At 35.3% G+C, this 20,282-nt stretch overlaps 2 protein-coding genes across 3 annotated transcripts in view; one reads left to right on the forward strand and one right to left on the reverse strand.

Moving 5' to 3' along the window:
- The first annotated feature begins 216 nt into the window (after positions 1-216).
- SERPINA10 (serpin family A member 10) lies at positions 217-5,968 on the forward strand. Its single transcript, XM_033063507.1, has 4 exons — positions 217-955; positions 1,904-2,177; positions 2,872-3,019; positions 5,777-5,968. The coding sequence occupies exons 1-4, from the start codon at positions 235-237 to the stop codon at positions 5,966-5,968; spliced, it is 1,335 nt and encodes a 444-aa protein (XP_032919398.1). The 5' UTR covers positions 217-234.
- Positions 5,969-8,371: 2,403 nt separating this feature from the next.
- Positions 8,372-20,282, reverse strand: part of PPP4R4 (protein phosphatase 4 regulatory subunit 4) — a 61,117-nt gene continuing 49,206 nt past the window's right edge. For both annotated transcript variants that reach the window (XM_033062881.2, XM_033062882.2), the window contains 8 exons: positions 19,737-19,881; positions 18,808-18,849; positions 16,656-16,731; positions 16,202-16,282; positions 15,784-15,877; positions 15,275-15,345; positions 14,367-14,499; positions 8,372-9,531 (listed from right to left, as the gene is read on the reverse strand). In XM_033062881.2, coding sequence (XP_032918772.1) covers positions 9,507-9,531; positions 14,367-14,499; positions 15,275-15,345; positions 15,784-15,877; positions 16,202-16,282; positions 16,656-16,731; positions 18,808-18,849; positions 19,737-19,881 — 667 coding nt within the window. In that variant the 3' untranslated portion in view covers positions 8,372-9,506. The remainder of the gene's footprint in view (positions 9,532-14,366; positions 14,500-15,274; positions 15,346-15,783; positions 15,878-16,201; positions 16,283-16,655; positions 16,732-18,807; positions 18,850-19,736; positions 19,882-20,282) is intronic.

Here is a 20,282-nt window from a genome sequence, read left to right on the forward strand (position 1 = left end):
ACAATGTCTGATGCTAAGGTTGCCTGAGGTGCCCTGTAAGATCTGCCGATTCTTTTCTGAACATTTTGTTGGCCAGGTTTAAAGTATATACCCTGATGATGCAAAAAGACCACTTCACTACATCTATGACCATTGTGAATGGAAGAACAATCCAAAAAGTCATTTTGTTTCCTTTCTTTTTTCCTAGGGGAAAAAAACCAAAAACCTCTAAAGAGCTCATTATTGCATATCAACATGAAAACACGAATCTATGTACTTCTCTTAAGTGAAATGTGTTTTGAATTCATCAAGGCTGATACCAAACTTAAATTTCCAAAGGAGGAAAAAGAGAGTAATTTCTTGGAAAGAAATAACATCAGTACTTCCAAAGACTGGTATCATCACAAAAATATCTCTAAGCCTTTTGAAGACCAAGGTTTTGAAGATCATTGTCTTGAAGACTTCACTCTTCACAACTTCACTGAAAAGACTGCAAATTTTGGATTTAACCTCTACAGAAAAATTGCAATGACGCATGATAACAACGTAATCATCTCTCCCCTCTCAGTGTCAGCTCTCATGAGTGTCTACATGATGGCAGCCAAAGGAGAAACATACAGACAAATTGTGAAAGGTCTAAACCTCCATGCTGTGAAGGACAGAGTGGACTGCCAGCATCTGCCAGCTTTGTTTAAACAACTGATAGGTAACATCACAATGAATGAAGAATTTCTCCTGGTGCAAGGTATGCTTTCTTTTATTCAAAAGGACTTCAGACTCAAGGAGTCTTTCCTGAATTTATCTAGGCAGTACTTTGATATGGAATTCCTGAAAGTGGACTTTGAAAACTTAACACAGGCAAAACTTTTCATCAATCAAAACATTAACAAAACAACCAAAGGAAAAATCCCAGGGCTATTTGAAGAGCTGGACCGCCATAATAAACTGGTGCTTGTGGACTACATTGTCTTTAAAGGTAATTGCTGTTTTTATTTTGCAGAATAATTATTTATTAGAAGAATCAAGACTCTAACTTAAGCCACATTAAGGGAAGTTTAAATTAATTTAGATGTAGTGTTTTCTCTATGTCTCTATCTAAGTTTACTTTTTTCTATTAAGCTTATTTAATAGGAAATTATTTTTCATAATAGGAAACCACAATTCTTCTATGCTTCTATTCTTCCATGCAATAGAGTGTCAAAGAGAAAAAAAAGCCCTGTATCAGAATATCTCAGTCCATCTCCAAATTATCTCTCTTTATGACAGAAAACAATGTTTCATTTTCATTCAACCATTAAAATGAGTAAGTCTTGATCACAATAGTCTTAAATGCTGGATACTGGGCATAAAATCATGGACTGATTTAACACAGCACACAAAATCATTGAAACAAAAATAATTTCTCTATTTCCATCAAGAATCATCTGCCCCAGAGGAACCCAAGCCCCCCATTATATTAACTTACAGGGAGAGGGAAAGAAATACCAGTGATGGGCAGAAACAATTCCATGGAGAGGTCAATGAATCCCCATTAAAAATATTGGATAATTAAATTAAATACAGGATACTGAACAGCTGGTAGAGAATTTCAGAGAAGATTACATGTTAGGAAAGGTCGGATGCTCACCAGGCATTTATAAAACAAAGAGAACATAAATTCTGAACTTGAGTAGCAACTAACCAACCTTAGTAAAAATATTTCCCTTCTTTCTGTGCAAATGAAGCACAGCATGATTATTTTGGAACTTTTCTGTAAAAAAATTTGTATACAATAAACATACAATATACTGAAATTGTCATCCACTTATCCCTGGCACAACTGACAGCCACTTCAACTAGATACAGAAAAGTTTTTCAAACTTTTCAGAACATTTTTCTGACCAAATTTAAACACACTAAATATTTAATTTCTTTCTTTCCTCAGGCAAGTGGGTCTATCCATTTAATTCAGAATTCACAGAAATGGAGACTTTCCACATAAACAAATACAGAAGCGTAAAGGTACCCATGATGTTCAAGACAGATAAAATTAATTCAACTTTTGATGAGAACTTAAGATGCACTGTGATAAAGATACCTTACAAAGGGAATGCCCACATGCTGATTGTTATCCCAGAAAAAGAAGGAGACTACATTTCAATTGAAGACCATTTGACTACAGAGCTTGTGGAGTCCTGGCTTGGAAACATGAAAATCAGGTATTTCTTTGACACCCATGGGGCCCTAATGTCTTTGATGTCTACTGCAACAAAGCAACAAAGTCCAGCAAAGTTTAGCTGGTCTTCCTAAGTCTTCTCCCATGGTAAAATCTCTGTGGCAAGAGGTATCTACAGAGTAGAGGTCCTTTAATGGCCTATCCACAGACCAAGTGGCATGTGAAAGTTTTGACTCCAAGGGGACAAAACTCTGACTCCTCTCAGTCAAAAATGTCTCTCTCTGTGAGGGCATGAGTCTTCCCATATTCTTCCTTAGGTCCCCTCTTTCCTTAAATTTAGTATTACTGAGCAAAAGCCACAATAAATCTAGACATTTATTAAACTTTATTACCAGGAGAAACCCAGAGGAATTGATAAATTTGAATATAAAAATGTAAACCCAAATGATTCCTGTGAAATACAGTTCCTGAAGTAACAGTTCTTTCCACCAGTCAATAGTGTATTGCCCTGGTATCACGGCACAGTAACTGCTGGTGGAAGTATTTATACAGAGGAGGAAATGATTCCTAGCATCACTGGCAATCCACAGGTTAGAAATTATTTTCTGCCAAACTAAATGCCAGCAGAGACTCTTCAGTTTTTGTCCCATCTTTTTCTGTGTAAAGCTTAATTCCTCAATAGTGTGCATATCAGCAGGCAAGTGACCTACTGTTTGCATTGAATTTTTTTTTAACAGAAAAGTGGATATTTCATTTCCAAAGTTTAAACTAGAGCAAAAATACAAAATGAAGAAACTGCTTCAAGGTCTTGGAATCAAAAAGCTCTTTACACGTTCAGCAGATCTTAGTCATCTGACAGATCATGAATATGTAGCAGTTTCACAGGTAAGCCTACTAAAGTTATTTGCTGTTTGGATTATAATAGCATACAAATGGCCCAGCCAAGACAGTCATATAAATTTATAGGGACACTAATAACAAAGTACCTCATCTACCAGGTATATACAATCTACATATCTCAATCAGGACGGATCCCAATTCAAGGTGTGTAGAGGTAAGGGGCAGTGACATCCCACAGGTGCTCAACACCTCCCAAAGCTAACCCATCACAGGAGAAAAGCTCTGCCTCTAGAGGAACATGGTTGGCAGGGAATGAACACAATTTCACAAAACTGTGAACAGAAAAGACATTGTAAATGACAGTCAAATGGTGAAAGCCAGGACAAGGAAGGAAATTCAAGCAAATAACTCCTCATACACAGTCCAGAGACAGGTATGCTTCTCAAAAAATAAAGAACCTTAGAAAGCTTAAATAACAAAATCTCAAAAAGGTAACAGTGAGGAAGAGAAGTCAAAGCACTCCTGCTTTTCCTTCTTCATACTATGGAAAAGAAAAAACAGAATCTCACAGCAAAGGATTGGCACAATATAGTTCAACTCCAGCCCACAGAGATGTTCCACTTTGTACGCTAAAACTTTTAAAAAAACCTTTACAAAGGTAAAGGCAAGGGCATTGAACAACCAGTAAGACAGAAACACAGCCCCATGGAAAAAGAGGAGCAGGAAGAGATATTTTGTACCACTGTTTAAGGGAGAGCATGGATGAATTTCAGAAGACTGATCGAAAACAGAGGCAGAATGAGAACCAGAAGAGAATGGAAGACAAAGGACTTTCAATCACATCAATATAAAGAAGGAATAGGTTTATGTGACCAGAGATGTCTTATGAAAAAGAAACAGCTTGTCTATAAAAAAAGACAATTTGCTGATAATAGAAAATTAAAAGGCATGGTCAAAGAAAGGAGATGAAAGACATAACACAAGGGATACTTGTGCACAAGAATGGAGTGTGTGGAACACAAGATGAAAAGCAAATAATTCTAAATACAAATTCATACGTTACAATAAAAGTTAAAAATTTCTGAAACCAGATGAATTTATAAACAAGACCTAAATGAAATTCATCTGGCACAGGATTTAGAAACATAGCTTTGTAAACTTAGGTAAGGAAATTGTAGCATGTAACTGCTTGTGGCTGTGGAGGGTTGTATGGCTCTGACAATCCAGGACTGTAACTCCAGGAGAGGCTTCCCAGAAGCACAGGATGGTTAAGGTTGGAAGGGACCTCTGGAGATCACCTGGTCCAACTCCTCTGCTCAAGCAGGATCACATAGAGCAAGTTGATGAGGTCCATGTCCAGACAGCTTTTGAGTATCTCCACAGAGGAAGAATCCACAGTATCTCTGGGCAATGTGTGCCAAAGCATTTCCCGATTTTGAGGGAACCTTCTGTTTCAGCTGGTGCCCACTGCCTCTGGTCCTGTCACTGAGCACCACTGACAAGCCTGGTTTCACCTTCTTTGCACCCTCCCTCCCTTTGGGTATTTGTACCCTGTGGGAAAGAATCCTGCCAGTGCTGCTCTTACAAGCCTGCCTACACCAAATCCTTATAGGAGCCTTTGTGATTAGCCAGTTACTGGGGTGGTATGATAATCAACTTCTATACTAGTTTCAAAAACTCCCATGCTTGACCTACAGGTTTTCAAAATTGCAGTGGCTTAACAAAACAGCCTTTCTAGGAAGATGTAACATCCTAAGAATAAACATTTAATGGATAAAATTGCAGTGATTTTCAGTTTGCATGAACTATTTCACTGTTGGGAAATCCTATGGCAATCTGCAGCACTTTTCTCCCTTCCTCTTGATCATATAATTTTCATGTTAATTCTCAGCAGTTAACTCTATTGTGTTATGAAAAAAATCACACTTTAACAGGAGCTGCTAACTGATATTAGAAGCAATATGTGCATCAGCTACACAGTGCCAGAGGAGCATCCTGTCCCTGTGAATTGTGAGAGACAAATACATTATTTAAGATTAGCAGAAAGCTTAACACTGGTGAAGTCCTTCAACTATTGTCACATAAGTAATTCCTACAATTAGGAGTTTAGGAGCTGAAAATCCACAGATGACCAGGCAGTTTGTACTGACACTAACACAGAAAAAGCACTCAGAGGTATAAGCAGACTAAAAGAACAAAATGGAAAAGATGAAAAAAAAAATGAAAAATCAGATTCTGTCAGGCTGCAATTTCAGTGGGAAAGGAAAATCTTCAAACCAATCCAGGACTGTACCCCACTGCTCTACATATTGAGTCTGTGCTACCATATGTACAAATTAGAAATATACAGAGGAAAAAGCAAAGATTGGTGCATTGCCTTAAGCTCTCACAAAATCAGCTGTGAATGACATATCCTGCCAGTGTTTGTGACTGGTGAAAACAGATTTCCTACAACTGAGAAACTCCTTTTAGATAGGTGTCAAAGAGGAGCACTTTACTCAAATGCAATGGTTGCTTCATGCAAAACCCCCAATCTCTAAGTGAGGTCAGAAACGTGGAAAAGTGCAGTGGACTCCTGAACTAGCATCCACACTGAGCATTGTGGGCACAGTGGCTGTGCTGACTCCTCTGCTGCTGAGGCAGACAGCACAGGGGGTTACCATCTAACAGAGGTAGATTGCACTGAATTGCTCATTTTAATCTTAACAGAAACCCACTTCAACTGAATGCCTTCACCTGGAAAAATACTCTTCATGTTAATAATTACTTCTGCCACATATTTATTTCTGCCTTGCACTTCAGGTTGTCCAAAAAGCAGTTATTGAAGTGGATGAAGAAGGAACTGAGGCTGCAGCAGCAAGTGGGTCACAAATAACTGCATTCTCAGTGCCTCCTGTCATCAAAGTGGACCGGCCATTCCTCTTCATGATTTTTGAAGAAACTTTTAAAACATTACTCTTTATTGGGAGGGTGGTTGATCCAACAGAAATGTGAATAAAGGTAATAGTTTCTATTCTTTGGTATGTAAGATGCTTTATTTTTATTAATTTATTTTAGAATACAAAGACACTGAAATATGAAATGTGAAAGCCTTATTTTGTCTCTCCAGCTAGCACTAGGTTGTCCCAGAAATATTTTATGAATGTCACATAACAAACTAACTTCATTAAGGCTCAAAGTAACAAAAATGTGACTTGTAAAATCTATCTTTGGTACAAGAAAACCCACCACAGAAGTGAAATTTTAAAAATCAGTATTTTAGTGATAAATCTGAATAAAAAGCCCTGAACATTCACATGCCAAAATATTCAGGAAGCTCATTCCCAAACACTGCATATTCCTCAATGTTATCTTCTGTTGCAAAGAGACTGAAGAGCCCAGTGACCTCAATGTTAGCACAATTTTGCCAGTTATAAAAAGAGAAGCAGTATCAAGCTCTAAAAGAGAATTTATAACCTTTGTCTAGAGATCTTTATTTTATACCTGCAGACAATAAGTCTATTAATAAGTCTACATTGTGAGTGTGACCTCTTTCAACGTGTTTATGCAGACTATCAAATCACCTCATTTTCTCAGAGTACATGATGTGCCTTAAAAATATTATTTAAATTAAAAACAAAATAGTTCTGAAAAATAACTTAAGTATTCTGATTTTGGAAAAGCTGGCCTGTACTATTTCATAGCACAAAGCTAGCCCTCTCCTAAACCCAGAATTTCTACCTAAAATATCATCTAGACACCAGAGTGAAATAGACACAGAGTAAACAGGACTCTGTAACTGAACTAAGGCAGACTTTGGTAGGAAAAAACACACCTCCATTAAAGTAGAATAAATCTATTCACAGAGTTGACCTAAAATCCAAAAGGTGTTGCCAAGATGTTTCAGAAAAATATTTCCATTACCAAAACACAATTTCCTTTTTTCAAGTAGAGCAGTGCTTCCAACAGAATGACAAGATCTTAAGATTCAATAGGTTTTAGTCAGCAGAATCCTATGCATGAAGTACAAAACAATGCAAAAAGCTACTTCCAGGTTTATGAAAGTAACAGATCTCAGCATTATTCTGCTTGCTTGTACAACCTTCACAAAATAATTGCCCAAAAAGGAGCAGAAGACTTTTCCAAATCATTTGGCAGGGAACTTCACAGGTGTTTATCGATAAGCACACATAGATACATCTGCTAGAGAAGATACAAAAGATGCATTCATTATAGGACAAAGCTAGTCAATCTCTAAAAATCACATCAGTTACCATTTGGTGTCTGCCCTCAACACTGATGTAAACCACTCACAAAAGGACCTAGGACACAGGCTCTGCTACCTGAATAGACTATGAAGGTACATGTAAACTAACTCCAGACTGGATTCCAAGTGTACCTAGAATCACTCCTTCCTGCCACTGGTGTATATGAAACCAACAAATTCCACTGCACAGTTGACCTTCAGCTGTTATTCCAGAGCTACAGCTGACCAGCAAGTATAAACAGTTCTCTGAAGGGTTCAAATGGTGAACCCCTTCAATTGGTGCTGTTTAACAGAACTAACCCAGGAGTGGCCCCTAAGAAGACTGCTTGGATGGAGGTCTGTAGTGCAAAGGACTGATGAAAGTATGCACAAGACACCAGAGGTATTGTACAAGGAAAATGCCCAGTCCAAAAAATGTCAGAAGAGACCATTTAAAGATTACATTGAAGAAATTTTGGGCTATTGAGTAGAGCACGTGTGATCAGCATTAAATAAATTAATCAGTTTAAAATGACAGACAGTGACAGCCAAGAAGGATCAAAAGACAGACTGCATACAGAACTCATTACATGATAATAAAGGGGAGAAAGAAGTTCTAATTTCCGAACTTACTGGCTGCTCTGCACTGCTCTAGTAAAGGCATCAAAAGGGCAAACACAGTTTTGAGTCTTGTTCTACAGCTGTCTACTGATGATCTGAGTTTGGTCCCTGCCAAAGGTCAGACTGAGAGCAGACTGAGCAGCCTCCTGTCCTGTGGGTGAGCAGCTGGCACTTGAGTCAGCTGTGCCTGGGGAACTGGGAGTATCTCTTTGCATCAATGAACCAAAAGCAGAACCCAGGAGGAGCCAGCCCAGGTCATCTGTACACCTATATCAATATTGAATGTTAAACATCATAAAACTCATAGAAGCTTTTAAAGAAATTCATGATTTACAAGATCCTCTGCCAGGCTGCAGAAAAAAACTGAAAAATTAAGTATTTCCACAGAACCCAAACAATGCCTGTGACAGGATGGAGAATACAGCTAAATCCAACTGTAGTGTAGGAAGCTTAAGAATTCAGACAGTGCTTAATCCAAAGAAACATTATGTACTTCACACAAGACAGCACACATCCAGCATTATTATAAATAAATACCCTCCATAGGTAAGTCCTTTTAATTATTTTAATTATAAAGATGCCCTGAGAATTTTTTTCAAGAACATGCATGTACAGCATTGTCCTAGGTTTTATTTTGAGTAAATCATCATTCATGTTTTTACATTATAAAAAGTAACCACACACACATATGCATACACAGACCAGATCATCTTTGTCATACATCAGTAAATTTTAAAAACCATATATTTCTGATATCAATATATTTATGGTGCCTCCATTCTGAAAGAGAAGCTGACAATAGCTTCATAATATCTCTCTCCAAGTATTGGCATAAATAGAACTTTTCAAAATATGATTGCATGTTTTTCCACATAAATTTTGATAGAAACATTAGCATTAATACAAACAAATGCAGATGACATCACTGAACCATGACAGCTTGCCAGAGCAGCTGATTAAAAACTAGATTCATTATTACAAATTATTAAAGTGAAAATACAATTTGAAATACTAAAATTAAAACAAGTCTTTATACAACAAAGCTTACGAAATAAAACTTTTTTTTACATCATCTGGAGACATTTTCTTTTAGATTGCTTTGAAACGTTCACAGAATTTTTATGAACCTAGTACTTGTAAAAACATTAATTCCAAATTCACAGCACAATGCTTCAAAAGTCTGTTTTTATATAGACTGATGAATAGTTCTGGACTTTGGTCTTAAATTAGGTTTGCAGATTCCTTAAAATGTGGAATTATCTTTTCATATTCATAACAATTCCTTCTATTTCTTGCTTAAAATATTGGAGCTAAGAGTTGCTAAGATTGTAAATAAGCCAATTAAATAATGGGAATGCGCATTCTAAATCCAAGACTTCAAGCTACAAAGGCATAACTGAAGAAAACAAAATCTTCTCCTTAGCTGCAGCAGTTAAGAGCACTAGCTGAAGATATATTTCATATCATTTCACTACAATGTTAGAATTCTGCAACCATTACATCATTTATCAGAACATATTTTACAGCTTAAAATTTTATTTAAAATATTTATTTTAAATTTTTAACATTGCAGGATGCATTTTATTCAGTCCAGGCATTAGAGAGTCCCATCTGCTGCTCCCACCTTATCCCACCAGAGTGTTGCTTCCTCCAGTCTCTGGTTCCCTCATTTCTCTGCCAGATGATCTAGGAGTTTGATTTTCTGTTTTTTCTTCATACAAAAGAAGAAACACACATAATACATTGTTACTATATTATCAAATTACATAACATATAAACTGCTATTGTGCACAACATTTTAACATAACCCTTAGCTGCTGTACTTCAAAAATTACAAGCTGCTCTATTGCACCCACTGAAAAAGAAAAATGGACATATTCTGAGGGCATTCTTCTCAGGAAGGGTGAAGTTCTCCATGAAGTTGTTTACAGAAGGTCTTGTAGAGATCCATCTGCATGAGGTGATTAAGGTGGTACAAGCATCTACCTAGGGCTATAAAAAGTGCCAAAAGTCTGGCACATTACACTGTGATTTTTAGGTGCTCTGTTGACCACAAGGTCATTTGGGTAATTTCTGGATTTTTCATGCCTTAATTTTTTAATCTTCAGACATACTGTTTTTCAGTTTCAAAGAGCTGTAGCTGTTTCAATTAACAACTATTTATATGAGTCAGAAATATTTCAAAGAATGGGGCATATTAGAACTCTTGAAAATACTGATTTGCATCAATGTTTTACAGCATCATTTACAAATAACACAATATATTGTTCTGCTTCACTGTTTTAAAGCATATATTATATGATACTGTATCAGTGTCAGGATACCTACTGGCTTCATCATAGAAATGGGACACCATACACATGCCAGTCCCACTGGAACTTGGAACTTCCAGCATCTTCAATGTCATGATGAAAACATGATTAAAAGCTGTAAGTAACTAACTCAAAGATCAGAGAAGATCAGCGGCAGAACTATTTCATCTTGTGCTTAATTTTCTAAGCAATTATATGACTGGATGAAAGACATTACTTTAAGATACTTATCTTAAACATGTAACTGGTACATCATGGTCACGCACCAAACGGGAGGTCTTATAGGTCAGCTGTGGACATCTTATAAAATACTGGTATTTCTTTAGATTTATTGTTGCATAAAAATTAATTTTATAATAATAAATTAGTTATTTTTTATGTAACAATAAATCTACTCCCTCTTTTTAATAGATGGAAAACCTGTACCACACATCCTTGAAGAAGGTTTTGATTCAAAGTGAAATAAAATCAGCCAATGTCTCTATGTCTATAGGCAAGATGCAAAATACTTAAATGCTATCTATAAAGTTTCTAAACAGCTTTAAACAACTGCATGTTGAACATTTGCAACCATATTACAGCAATATAAACTGAAGCAAAACATCTTATATCAAAATTAATCTCATAAAACTGAAAACATTCAAAATAATATAATGAAGCTACGTAGCATAATGATACAAGATCAGACTGATTGATACAACACAGTGTTTATGATTTATGCCAATGCCTGCACTAGGATGATTCATGATCTAACTGGCAACTCTTCAACAGGAAGTCAGAAAAACTACTCTGCTCTGCCTATTAAGAAAGATCTCTTGTGGGACAAAGTGCTCTTTCTGATTCTTTCCTACTCCATCAGGTATTTAAAGTCATCTCCTTTGTGATGCCCTCATTAAGTTATATAGGTGCTGTTTTAGCGTAATTCTGGCATTTTCTGTGGCCTAAGTATTACCTAAGATATAGCACTGACCCCAACACTAAAACAATATTGCCCTGTCACCTGCTTGTGAGCACTGGATCATGATTTACTAACTTTTTTTTTTCTTGCATCTATGTTATTTTCAAAAGAGATAAAACTTTAATTTTCACACACTTATGAATTAGTTCAAACTGAATGTATGGATGCGTAAGTGTGGCAAGAAAAGACTTCAGTTCTCCATCCAAGTAACTCTGAGTTTTGAAAAATTCCTGGAGCACTATCATATATGAAATCAGAAATTCTTCATCCCTGCAAACTGCACTATATTGTCAAAAGTGAACATTTCCCAATATTCTCTAGAGTAATTTTATGGAAAATATTAGGCTTAAGCAATTAAACAATATTTTTTCCAAACATACATCACTTCAAACTAAAAATCATAAATTTTGTTTGCTTATACTTTAATTTTTGTGTTACTGCCCACATATTTATTTAGAAAAAGAAATGTATTAGAAGTTACCTTAATTAAGTCGCAGAGTCAGCAAACTAAAAGTTAGGTTTTGCCAGAGTTGAGATGGTCAGTGCAAATTTTAACCAGCACTACGTAAATCTGCATGATGATACAGTCTAAAAAATACCCAACTATTATTTTATCACCTTAGTGAGTTTTCTACCTTAGTCAGTCCACCAAAGGTGATGCTCACTGATGAGCTTCTATTCAATTGTACCTCTCACTGCACAATTGTCAAATTATTCTCTCTGAGTGATCTCTGTCAGCTGTTTGTATATTTGCATATCAATTTTTTCCATCATTCAACTCAGAAAATTTGTTGTTTTGTTGTTCGGGTTTTTTTGAGTGTGCATATATTTAGCACCAGGCGTGACTCCCTGAGTAAAAGAAAGACAAAAAGTACAGCTGAACATATCTGTGATTGAATGCATTTACCACCAAACATTCCTGTATCTGTATCTCTGAGTATCTCCTTATAAAGCTGCTTCATTTTAAAATGAAAACAGTTAAGTATTGGATCAATTTACAAAAGAGAAGCTGAATCTACAGCACAGCAGACATTAGACCAACTTGAGAGATGTTTTTTCCAATAAGAACACAGAACACTAAAACTCTTATTCAGAACTAAAAACAGGAGATCCTGAGCTTCCTCTTCTTTCCCCAAAACTGTTTTTCTTCCCCTGGTACATCCTCTTTAGCTTCTGAACCTATGCAGTTCAGGGGCTTTTTGAACCAAAGCATCCAGATCACTGTGTTTGAGCTCAGATACCAACTTTCAAACACTCTGCTCTTAAGGTATTCATTTGGGAATGGTACACAGAGACTTGAAGCTGTGTTTCTTACATTCCACTCTCCTGCCTGAAGACAAAAGTGCAAACTGCTCTGTGTGAGCCTTTTCCTGTCCTTCTGTATTTAAACAAAAGATATCAGTTTTATTTTAAATGAAAGATAGAAAAACCTTTGAAATTCGGAAAAGTTTCATGTGATATAAAAAATATGTCTAACTAACCTTTGCACTTCACTGCTTCATGAATATTAATCCATTCATTTTCCCCAAATCCTTGTGGGACAGCAAATAATTGGAATTTCTACAGATTGCTAAAATATTTACAACATTTGAACTAATTTTCTGGTTTTAAAGCAAGGAAAAGAGGCAGTGATTAGGGTGAAAGAAAATGAGGTTTTGAGCACACCTAATTTCTGAAACCACGTAGCACTCCGTGACATTTTATGTTCTCAAGATAAATGCTCCATTTACTTTATAGATGGCTGAAAATGTCAGCATGTCTACTAATCTAACTGCTGACTTTGAAATGGTGCACTTTGAAATAAGTGACCCCCTAATGATCACCTATAAAAAGTCTGAAGTACTGTGGGTAGTATTAAGAGAAACCATCAGACACTGGCAAAGACAGGGACAGAGGGCAAAGTAATTTGGCACCTTAAAGTACTTTTCCTGTGAAACCACTTAACACAAAGTCCATCTGCATAAACAACTTACCTTCCAACCTTCTCTAGAAAATAAAAGCAGTTTTAAAACTATAGGTCACTATGCAAGCTTGAATTCATTCTAGAAAGCAATTTATCTTGTACAGTGAAGATGGTAGAATTCCAGCAAAAAAAAAAATCAAGTACACAAAGAGCTAAATGAATACTGTCCTGAGAATTTTTTTTTTTGTTTGTTAAACTTTTGAGTGTTTTATTTTACAATTTAGTAATTTTATTAACTTAATATCCTGAATAAACCTGGGGAGATTTTTTTGGTTTGTTTTTTAAAGGAAACTGAAAATACAGAAGTGGAAAAATATGTTCATACATATATATTCACCAAAACAGACCATCACTATTGTTTCCTCTTTATATCTGGCCAATCAGCATAAGATGTTTCCTTTTTCCTATCCTAGCTTCCAGTTGTAGTTTCTGGTACATTGAAGTCTTCTTTCCCAGACTCCCTTTCTTGCTGTAGCTGGCTCCATCCCTTTCTCCATTCTGCCTTGGCTAAAAATGCAAATCTCTGCTAGCAAAGAAAAGTCTCAGTTTGAGCCCACAAAATTACAGCTAGTCCAATGACAGTAATTTAGTTATAGTGTAAAAGGAATCTGCAGGGAATTTGTTGCTACAGTCTACAGAGATTTGGGTGAATATATGTCACAGTGATTTTCTATGACTTACAGTTTTAGCACAGGAGCAAAAAATACATCTTTGATTTTGTTCTTGTAAAATGCTGAACAGCATAGGCTGATGTTTAATGGAAAGCAGCCTGAGGAAGATGCCTAAAATGGAATCTTTGGTTTGTCTAAATGGCTATGGTAAGGCAAAGAAGGCAGCATTAATAACAAGTAGCACTACCTGTTCATCCTAAGCCTCAAGACTCATCATGGAATTGTTACATAATGTTACATAAACATATATAAGTCCACAAAAAAAAAGAAAATTAAAAACTAAGTAGTCTAAAAATAATTTTATTCTATTTCTCCAACTACAGGCAGCTAAATCACTGTGACTGTAGTTATTACATATCAAAGGCACTAACCTTCACTTTGTCCCATTCTACCCTCTCAATTATGTACCAGCTGAATGCAAATATGTGCAGGAGAAACAATGTGAAAGACTAATTAGAAGGTAATGCCATCTTAGAAACACTTATAATTGCACACATCACATTTCTACCCTGCTATTTTAGTATTTCAAAATCTGTGTGCAGAAGTATAATAAATACAGGCCTAATTTTACATGGCTCTTTTGAGCTCCTTTTGAAAATGTTACCCCTAAGGCTCCATTTCACATCTTGTCAAACAACTTACATGCTCATCTTTCGGGACTGACTTTCCTTGTTTCCATTGTTCTTTTGGTCAGCTGAGTTAAATAAATTGCGAGAACTAGAAGGGAAGGGAGCATTCCCACTATTACCAGCAGAATGAGTCCGGAATGAATCATCTGAAACACAGAGGTGCAGCTTAGAGAAAGAATTCTGGTTGAAAACAGTACACAGAAAGTAAACAGAATGAGCTGTTTTTCCTGTGGCAATAGCGGCATATTTCCAATGGCAGTAATCCAGAATTTTAATGGAATGGTTTCTACTTAACATTTCTTCAAGTATTTTTATGAAAAAGTCTCACTAAATAACTGGAATACGTTTTCAAAGAAAATATTAATACACTAAATGCATGTAAAGAGTGTCATTTCTTGCACCAATCTTCAGCTGCCTAAAGTTTAGGTATTTAATGTAATTGAATTGACTAGTGCCTATTGGTAGTGAATGGAAAAACAGGTTTCTCTAGGAAGCCATTCATCTCAGTCTCATCTTTAATATCCAAACCCTTTAAAATTTAGTGGGCAGAACTGCAAACAGTAGTTTTTCTCTCTTAATTCAGTAGAAGTTTTACATAATATTCATTCTCCTCATATCAAATAGGCAGGGGAAAACTGCAAACCTAACCTTTTTATGGTATCTGAAATTCCAACTGGGGCATGACAAACTCAGTTTATTTTGACTATATTTATATGTAAATTAAAACAAATGTATAGGAAAAAAAAGAATCTGAAAAATACACTTACTAGACTAGCACTTAAATGGCCAAGCATATTGGGTATCTATTATTCTGCGTTCTTTAGGAGAATGACATCTTAGAGTAGGCCTGTCTAATTCGGCCCATATATTCAACACCCACAAAAAACCCCTGAATTAAATACATTACAGTGATCTACTTACCACAAAAGGATAACATACAACTCTTTCCCATTCCTGATACTGAAGATGTATATCCTGTAGCAGAACTTTTACTTTAAGAAAACCAAACAAAAAAAAACCAAGTTGGTTATTTCCAAGTGTTCCTCTCAATTATATCATCATGCCATTTAATAGTATGGGAAGTTATTCCTGAGTTTTATATTAAAAAATTAAATGAGATAGTTATGCTGAAATGTCTTTAAGAAATGTGTGAAGTTAGATTTAGCAATTCATATAGAAAAGTATTTTTAATATATGATAAAAGGTGACATATATTAACTTAAAAGGAATTCGTAACCATTTCTAGGCTTCAGCACGCCTTAGACGGTATTTCTTCCCTCAGTTAATCAATTAAACAGCGAGCTGCAGATATAAGTCACAACTGAGTGAGCACATCACTACTTTCTGAGATCCACTAGCATTAATTTCATAAGAGCTGTCTATTAGCAAACATTTGCCCATGAGGTAAGCAATGAAGATTATAAAGATACTTAGGACACTTGTCTATGTTGCTGTATTTTGGATGCAGTACTTGAGTACTGAAAGATTGGCTTCGAACCAGCTTGGATTTTTTTTCTTCTTTGCCTAAAATGATAAAGAACATTTTTAAATATGAATATTTCATTTCTTCAACAATTAAGAACACTTTAAAATATATTTTTCTGTCACTCTATGGTAAATGAACAAGATGATTTAAATACTTCAACAAAAAAAATAAACCTTAGCCCATTATTTATGTACTACAGAGTAAAATAAAACTAAAACCATAGAATATACATTAAGTTCTAGGAAAAGAATCCTTTCCTCTGTGCAGTAGGTGAAATTTGGATCCACAGATGTCAACAGCTGGGGTTTAACCTGATGATGTGAGATCAAAGGATTCCAGGTGAGTTTTTGAACTGTTCTTACCTGCTGATGTACCAGAAGAGCTTCCAGAAATAGAGAGATTGATACTTTTTGCCAGCACTGATGATGTTTTACTGTCTCTACCTACAAAAAAAAAGTCCAGTATAATCCCTTCCCTCTTAAAACTTATATTTATAGAAAAGAGAGGACATATCACAGAGTAATAATATCTAATCCAGAGCTACTAGCACTTCAGAAATACCACAGAAAAGTACTTGCACTATAATCCAAAATGAAAAATAACAGAGAACTAAAACTGTAATGTATTTTACTAATAAAGCAAAAAAAACCCCATATATAATATATTATAGATAAATAACTTCAGAAATTTATGGAAACAATTTTTATTTCCAATTTCTGAATCTCTATTTATTGTATAGTGTATCCTGCTCCTTGTCTACCACCTTTGTAGAAGAGTTAACCATGAATAAATGTGTACACAAATAAAGAAACTTACGCTTCTTTTCAAACACTTTATCATTAATATTTGTAGATCTTCCTTCATTTTTCTGCTTCTCTTTTTCTAATTGTTCCTAAAAGAATGAATAATTTTCTTAGCTGTTACTCAGGTAAAAGTAAATAAATTGTGTTTCCAAATAACAGTTCACTTCTACTCTCTCCTGTTAGTAGTACAATACCTGATGAATATCCAGAGAACCAGTTAAGTAGTACAGAAAGAAATCAGTACAGAAAGAAATCTCATTTAGAAACCACAGTCTGAAGAAGGCTCAGAGTTGAAGTTCACATCTATAACTTATAACTAAAATTATGCCTGGCTTTGGGGGGTTTTTATATTCAAAAAAGATACAGACATTGGCAGCTGGCTATGTAAAAATTTTCTGTAACACAGACACTCTGAAAATAGAATAGGCAACACTTCTATTTCATACAATTAAATGAAAATGCTTTTCTTAAATTTTAAGGTGTGCCACATATATTCACATTTTATAAAGATCTAAAATTAACATCTACAGTTGATATAGCTTTATGAAAAAAAATCAACTATGTAAAATTGTTCAGTTACATGGAACTTATCTGCCCTTCTGTAACACTACCCAGCCTAAAGGTATATTCCATTTGGTGAATAGATACCACTCCAACTTCAAAAAACTATACAATATTAGCTTATTTTCTATACCATTTTCATAATAAAAATTGTTCAGTGAACCATAATTGCTCTAATCTATTTTTTCATGTAGTTCTAATTACTACCCAATCAAGAAAAGAAAGAAGTAATTAATTCAGGTCAGGGTTGCTGGAAAATAGTTTCTACCAAGTCAGCTACTATAATTAAGGAAACCTACTAACATATTCAGTATTAAAATCTTTATCAGCCAGATACATTTAAGTGGGCTGAATGGCTCTTCACCTGTTTGGGTCAGCAACATGTCACCATTCACTGTGTCAATTCTCAGGTTCCCCAAAAGCATGCCTCTCACAGACAATGCTTAATGAGGCCTTTGTGATACAGAAGGGTTGCACATATCAGTGCCTTATATCATAAAAACTCAGGTGCTTTTCTAAGGTATAGCTGTAGAAATGGGGTAAAAATTGATGCCATCACACAGTAACACAGAGCACACTGAGGCTATTTTGCACAAGGCAAATGCTTTCAGAATAAAAGCATTAACTGTGTCTACCTGAAGACTGCTAGAGCTAAGTTCAAGATTTGAGTGTGTGATGCAGGTTCTGAGAGCAAAGCTGAGCTTGAGACAATGGGAAGAGGCAGTAAGTTTGTGGGTCAGGTGCATTTGCTCATACTGACCTGCAAGAGCTATGGACATCAAAGTGGACCACAAATATAGGAAATAATGACATTTTTGGGATACTCTTGAATCTCTTCCAGATCATTACAAAGAAGTTCATTTACTACAAGTCAGAGGAACCATGTTAACAATGTTAGGATCTTCTGAATCCTATCAGCTGCTCAGCTTCTCCCATCTCAGGCTGGAGAGAGGCAGCAGAAGGGAGGACTGCAGTGGTCTAACCTGGCCTTTGTGGAGATGCAGTGAAGATACAAGCTGTTGTGCTGAAGTGCCTACTGCTCCTTTTGCTTTTCTCTTTTTTCTGGCTAATAGGAAAGCCTGTAACAGAGAGCATTCTCCAGCTCCTTGGGACAAAAGAAGTTATGAGATTAGTTTCTTTCCCTAGCTGTATGTGAATTCTGGGGTGTTTCATTGATCAGTTCACCATGTTATATATAGTATTTATCAAGAAACTCAAGTTTACCTTTCTAATTGCTATAGAAAAATTTAGGTAGTAAAGAAAAAAATGTTACATGTTACTTTGAGGGACTTTATTATAAAGTGTAAAATGAAACCACACAGATTATGAACCTATCAGGTCTCTCTAAAACATGTATTTCCCCTACCTTAAAATTATTGCCTCACTAATATGTACCTACAAACTATTTAAAATAATGAGTGTACTGATAAAATATATCATTTCCAAAAAGAGATGTTCTTGTCTCTCTTTTTCTTGATCCAATAAATCATTTTCATAAAATCTTTTCTGAAACTTCAAAATAAAATCAATAAAAATAAAAAAGTCACTACATGAAAATGGAAACTAAGAGTAGTTGATAAGTATTAAAGTTAGTAAGTACTTACAGCATCTACAGAGATCTCCATTCTGTCCAATTCTAACACCGTCTATAAAGAAAATTTTTTTTTTTTATTACTCAATGGTATGCCACACTTTGAAGCAAAAAATTGTCTTTTCTTCCTAAGTATTTGAAGCCTATGCTTTTATTTAAACCTATTTTTTATTTAAACTGCACGAATGCAGTTTAAAAGTGTCAGAGGGTATTCTCAGAGCCCTGCTGAGACTCACAATGAATAGATTCACAGAGTATCTACATGGAAATCAAAATACCCTCAAGGAAGCACCACAGCAAGAATAGCTATAGCACAGGCTTAGGAACCAGGACTGAAAATAGGAATCTGTAACTCAGGAATCTGTATAACTCAGAAGGTTCCACACAGGTGTTTACCCAGCCTCTCTCCTGCAGACTGGCCCTGTAAGGAAGCCACCTACTTGAGCTATTTCACTTCATGGTTTCTAAATTTGAGACTAAGCATGGGCATTCCTTAAAGATGTACTTTTCTGAATATACACATTAAAACCACATTTTTAACATTTTAAAATCTTGCAAATGCTTTGTATGTGTATTGTAAAATATATAGACTAACAATATATCTCTGTCTCACAGGCCTGATGAATTTTACTAGAATCAACATTCAATTTTTCTCTAGTCATTTGCTATTTTTTCATAAATGGTCATTGAGCCAAAATCCTGAATTTGAGTCACTACAAAATAACTGCAATATAAGTAACCAAGGAAACATCAACACTCCTCAATTTCACAGAACGTACTATACTACATCTTTTAATTGTTCAAAATTACATAAGAGAAAATGGATTTTTTTTAATCTCCTGTTCTTACACTGAGACAATCAACAAAAAGTGTAACTTTAGTCATCTTAACTTTCAGTCATAAACCCATGATTAAATGCTGCTTAAAAAGAAAAATGCTTACTCTTTTCACAATAGTCAGGACATCTTTGTCTTTCTCTTGACACAGAAGTTTCCTTATACATAATTCCAGCTGCTGAAGTAAATGTTTATCAGTGGGAATCTTCAGAGTAGATTTTACTTTTGGCAACAAACAGCATAGCTTCATTCTACAAATAAAACCCCAAACAAACAACCCAAATATTTACCTTTTGATACAGATATTTAATATATGTTATTAATTCTAAATGTATTGCATGCTAGTATTTGACACAAAATAAAGTGGTCTCATTTTTCAGAAGTGATTGTTGCTTATGTGTTGTTTCCAGACACTGTTTTCAAAAAGTCTCTACAGATCATGAATATAGTCCATAAACAATTTAGGTTTGTCTGGGTTGGTTTTTTTTTTAATCTAGAAAAATAAGGAGAAAAATAAGTTTTCCAAGTGATCTGCACACCTAACTTTATCAGTTACCTAAATATCCTGGAAATCTGGTCCATTGGTACAAAGGAGCCCAAGTCTCACCAAAAACCATGTTACTGCAATTCCATACAACTGTAAGGATGAAAA

Source organism: Catharus ustulatus, chromosome 6 (genome assembly GCF_009819885.2).
Source record: "Catharus ustulatus isolate bCatUst1 chromosome 6, bCatUst1.pri.v2, whole genome shotgun sequence".
NCBI classification, from domain to species: Eukaryota; Metazoa; Chordata; class Aves; order Passeriformes; family Turdidae; genus Catharus; species Catharus ustulatus.

Bases quoted from the DNA above. Each gene is read 5' to 3' on its own strand.
- SERPINA10 (XM_033063507.1), top strand. From the start codon at position 235: ATGAAAACACGAATCTATGTACTTCTCTTAAGTGAAATGTGTTTTGAA. The intron at 2,178-2,871 runs GTATTTCTTTGA...TTTTTTTAACAG, and splicing joins CTTGGAAACATGAAAATCAG to AAAAGTGGATATTTCATTTC. The intron at 3,020-5,776 runs GTAAGCCTACTA...CTTGCACTTCAG, and splicing joins AATATGTAGCAGTTTCACAG to GTTGTCCAAAAAGCAGTTAT.